We start from the raw sequence: 3,052 nt of genomic DNA, 5'->3' as shown, positions 1-3,052 counted from the left end.
GGGAGCGCGGGGGGCTGCCCCGGCTTGGCGGGACGGGGCGGGAGGGACAGACCCTGCCGGGAACGGGAGCAGCTCAGGGCGGCTGAGCTCATGCTCGCTGTCTCTCCATTAAAGCTTTGCGAGCGAGGAGGGTTGCGAAAGAAGGATCTTCCCGGCCGATGTTTAACTTGAGATTTGGGCAGTGAGCTTGTTTCCTGTTCCTCAGAGAAGAGATATGCAAAATTTGAAAAAAATGAGTGCCATCTTTTGGAGGGTAGTGTTTGAGGCATGACTGGGTAGAGGGCTGCCCAGGAGGCACTTCAGGATTCGTCCTCAACAAACTTGAGCTTGAGTTCTTCATATCCTCACTAAATGAACCTGGCAAAGATCCTAAGCTGGCAATAACCAGAAATCACCTGCTGGCTAAGAGCGAAAGGGACCCAAGGCCCATGATGGCAGAGAACAAGCAAATGTAGCTCAGGGAATTCACTTGTGTTCCTTCAAACTGCTTCCTTGGTTGATGAATCTCTTTGGCTGGGTCACAATGCTTTGCTGGAACTGTGGTAGTACTGGTGTCTTCATTTAATCTGCCCTCCCTGTTCCAGCATGACCCAAGCCAGAAGTTGAATCTGCAGCTAGGTCTTCTGTGTTTGTATTCCATTAGACAGTACACAAGTCACTTGTGAAGTCTCCCCTGATTCTGGATGACCTAATTTTGTGCAATGTCACAGTTTACTTGCCATGTTCACAGGCACGTTCTTTTCCTCCTGTGGGCCTCCCTCTTTTTTGGAGTGATAGGCTCCAGTCCAGTCCCAAGAAATCTATTTGGGGACATCAGATCCCCTGGTTATCCCAAGCCGTATCCCAACAATAACATCAGCATCTGGGATATCCATGTCCCACAAGGCTACGTGGTGAAGCTGACCTTCAGATACTTTGACCTGGAGCCATCTGAGTCCTGCTTCTATGACTATGTTAAGGTATGTACATAGATACCTGTGCCGAGGAGTGGCTGAAGGGGGGAATCTGGTGGCCATCACGTGCAGTGGTTCTTCATTCACCAGTGCTCCTGCTTCCCACAGAGGGAAGGGAAGGAGTTAAATGCAGAAATGGGTGGAGCAAGTGCAAGCAGCTATAGCTGGGTAATAGTGATACATGGAGCAGACTGAATCTTATGATGCTACAGTGATTCCACCTTAACCTTGACAGATCAAAGCAGACAAGAAGAACTTGGGCCGATACTGTGGCCAGCTCGGGTCAACCACAGGCAATCACCCAGGAAGAAAGGAGTTTGTCTCTAAGGGGAACAGGATGCACCTGGAGTTTCACTCTGATTTCTCCAATGAAGACAATGGCACAGTGATTCCCTACAGGGGCTTTCTGGCCTATTACCAAGCTGTGGGTGAGTAGGCAATATCCTCAGCATGCAGAAAAAAAGCTTGTGTGGCTCCAACTAATTTTCTTCCTTGTCAAGAGAATAAAGAGAAGCTCTAAGTAAGGATATGGATCTCTGTGTACTTTCAGTGTGCAGCAGAGAGGTTTAACACTTTCTTCCCCCTGTCCCTGCATCTCCTGTGTCTTCAGATCTTGATGAATGTGACCCTAGCAATGATGCTGAGAACAATGAAAGGCCTCAGTGCCAGCACTTCTGCCATAACTATGTCGGTGGCTACTTCTGTTCTTGCCGGACTGGCTACCAGCTTCAGAATGACCACCACTCCTGCAAAGGTAAACTGAAATTTTGAAAGATTCCAGGGAAGGAGACAGTTCAGCCAGGAAGTGACTTAGGGAGCAGTTGACAGGGCTGCAGAAGACATGGGTCCACAGTGTGACTTCTGCTTTTTTCCTCTACACCAGTGGAATGCAGCAGTGAGTTGTTCACGGAGGCATCTGGGTACCTGAGCAGCCCCGAGTACCCCCAGCCCTATCCTGAAGACCTCCAGTGTAACTACAGCATCCGTCTGCAAAAGGGCCTGTCTATCACCCTCAAGTTCTTGGAACCCTTTGAGATTGATGAACATCAGCAAGTCCACTGTCCTTATGACCAGCTCAAGGTACTGGAGATTAGCAGACTATTTCCAACCCTGCTGCCAGACCTGGACAGAAATTGTGGGGACACCACTATTTGGATGAGAAATGTGGGATCAGTAGGAGGAAAATGCCTCAGCATGAAGGACTGAGCTCTTCCTTTGTCCCTCCCTCAGTGTGCTTAGTTACCACTGTCCTGAGGTCAGTGGCTCTGGGTCACAGGCCTCTGTGAGTAGAACCAAAAAATTGTCCTTCCAGTTTTACCTCCCTTTGATTTAATCTCAAGATTTAAAGGGGTTGATAGCTCTGATTCCCCTGATAAAGGTGAAGCAGAGCTTGTGGTAGCTCAGCCCTTTGTTCTTATCTGTCTGTGCTGACATCAGCAAAGATGGGTCAGAAAAATGGGTCCAGCCCTTTTCACCATAGGCACTATGGCAAACCTGGTCTGGATTGAAATAGGGATACAGGAGGAGAGAGGCATGTGTGTTTCTGTCCCTGTGATACATGTTTTCTTTATCAGATCCAAGCACAAGGGAGAGAGATTGGTGAATTCTGTGGCAAGGAGTCACCTGGCAGCATTGAAACCAACAGCAATGAAGTGGACATACTCTTCCTCACTGATGAGTCAGGGTTCAGCCGTGGCTGGAAGATCCACTACACCTCAGAGAGTAAGACATTTTTTCCACAGAGGCTACTACAGCCTACCTACACCATTTGTTAATACCAACTTTCCTCATCCCATTCTCAAACAGAAATACGGTGCCCGCAGCCTGTCCCACAGGATCAATTCACCATCATCAGGGACCTGCAGCCTGTGTATCGATTTCAGGACTATGTCATTGTCAGCTGCAAGACTGGGTATAACCTGGTGGAGGTGAGATCCCTTCTCCAACTTCCTTCAGCCATATTCTGGCTTCTCTTCAGTTTGTGTCTTTAACCCTTCACTAAAACTTCTTTTGAAGATTTCACTCATTGCAACCTCTTGCAATTTCTGGTTCTTTCTTGGTTTTATTTGCTTTCTGCTGGTGGTTTCTTCTTTCCCAGC

The 3,052-nt window shown here is 48.3% G+C and overlaps 1 protein-coding gene across 1 annotated transcript in view; it reads left to right on the top strand.

The window, feature by feature from the left end:
- Nucleotides 1-730: 730 nt before the first annotated feature.
- Nucleotides 731-3,052, top strand: part of C1R (complement component 1, r subcomponent) — a gene marked incomplete at its 5' end in the record, with an annotated part of 5,641 nt that continues 3,319 nt past the window's right edge. The window contains 6 exons of the mRNA XM_008937630.1: nt 731-959; nt 1,189-1,381; nt 1,564-1,707; nt 1,837-2,033; nt 2,528-2,675; nt 2,760-2,881. Of these exons, the coding sequence (XP_008935878.1) occupies nt 731-959; nt 1,189-1,381; nt 1,564-1,707; nt 1,837-2,033; nt 2,528-2,675; nt 2,760-2,881 (1,033 nt within the window). The remainder of the gene's footprint in view (nt 960-1,188; nt 1,382-1,563; nt 1,708-1,836; nt 2,034-2,527; nt 2,676-2,759; nt 2,882-3,052) is intronic.

The sequence above is a fragment of the Merops nubicus genome, unplaced genomic scaffold (assembly GCF_000691845.1).
Source record: "Merops nubicus isolate BGI_N331 unplaced genomic scaffold, ASM69184v1 scaffold33113, whole genome shotgun sequence".
Lineage (NCBI taxonomy): Eukaryota > Metazoa > Chordata > Aves > Coraciiformes > Meropidae > Merops > Merops nubicus.
Note: the sequence above shows the minus strand (reverse complement) of the source record. Positions and strands in the feature narration are given on the sequence as shown.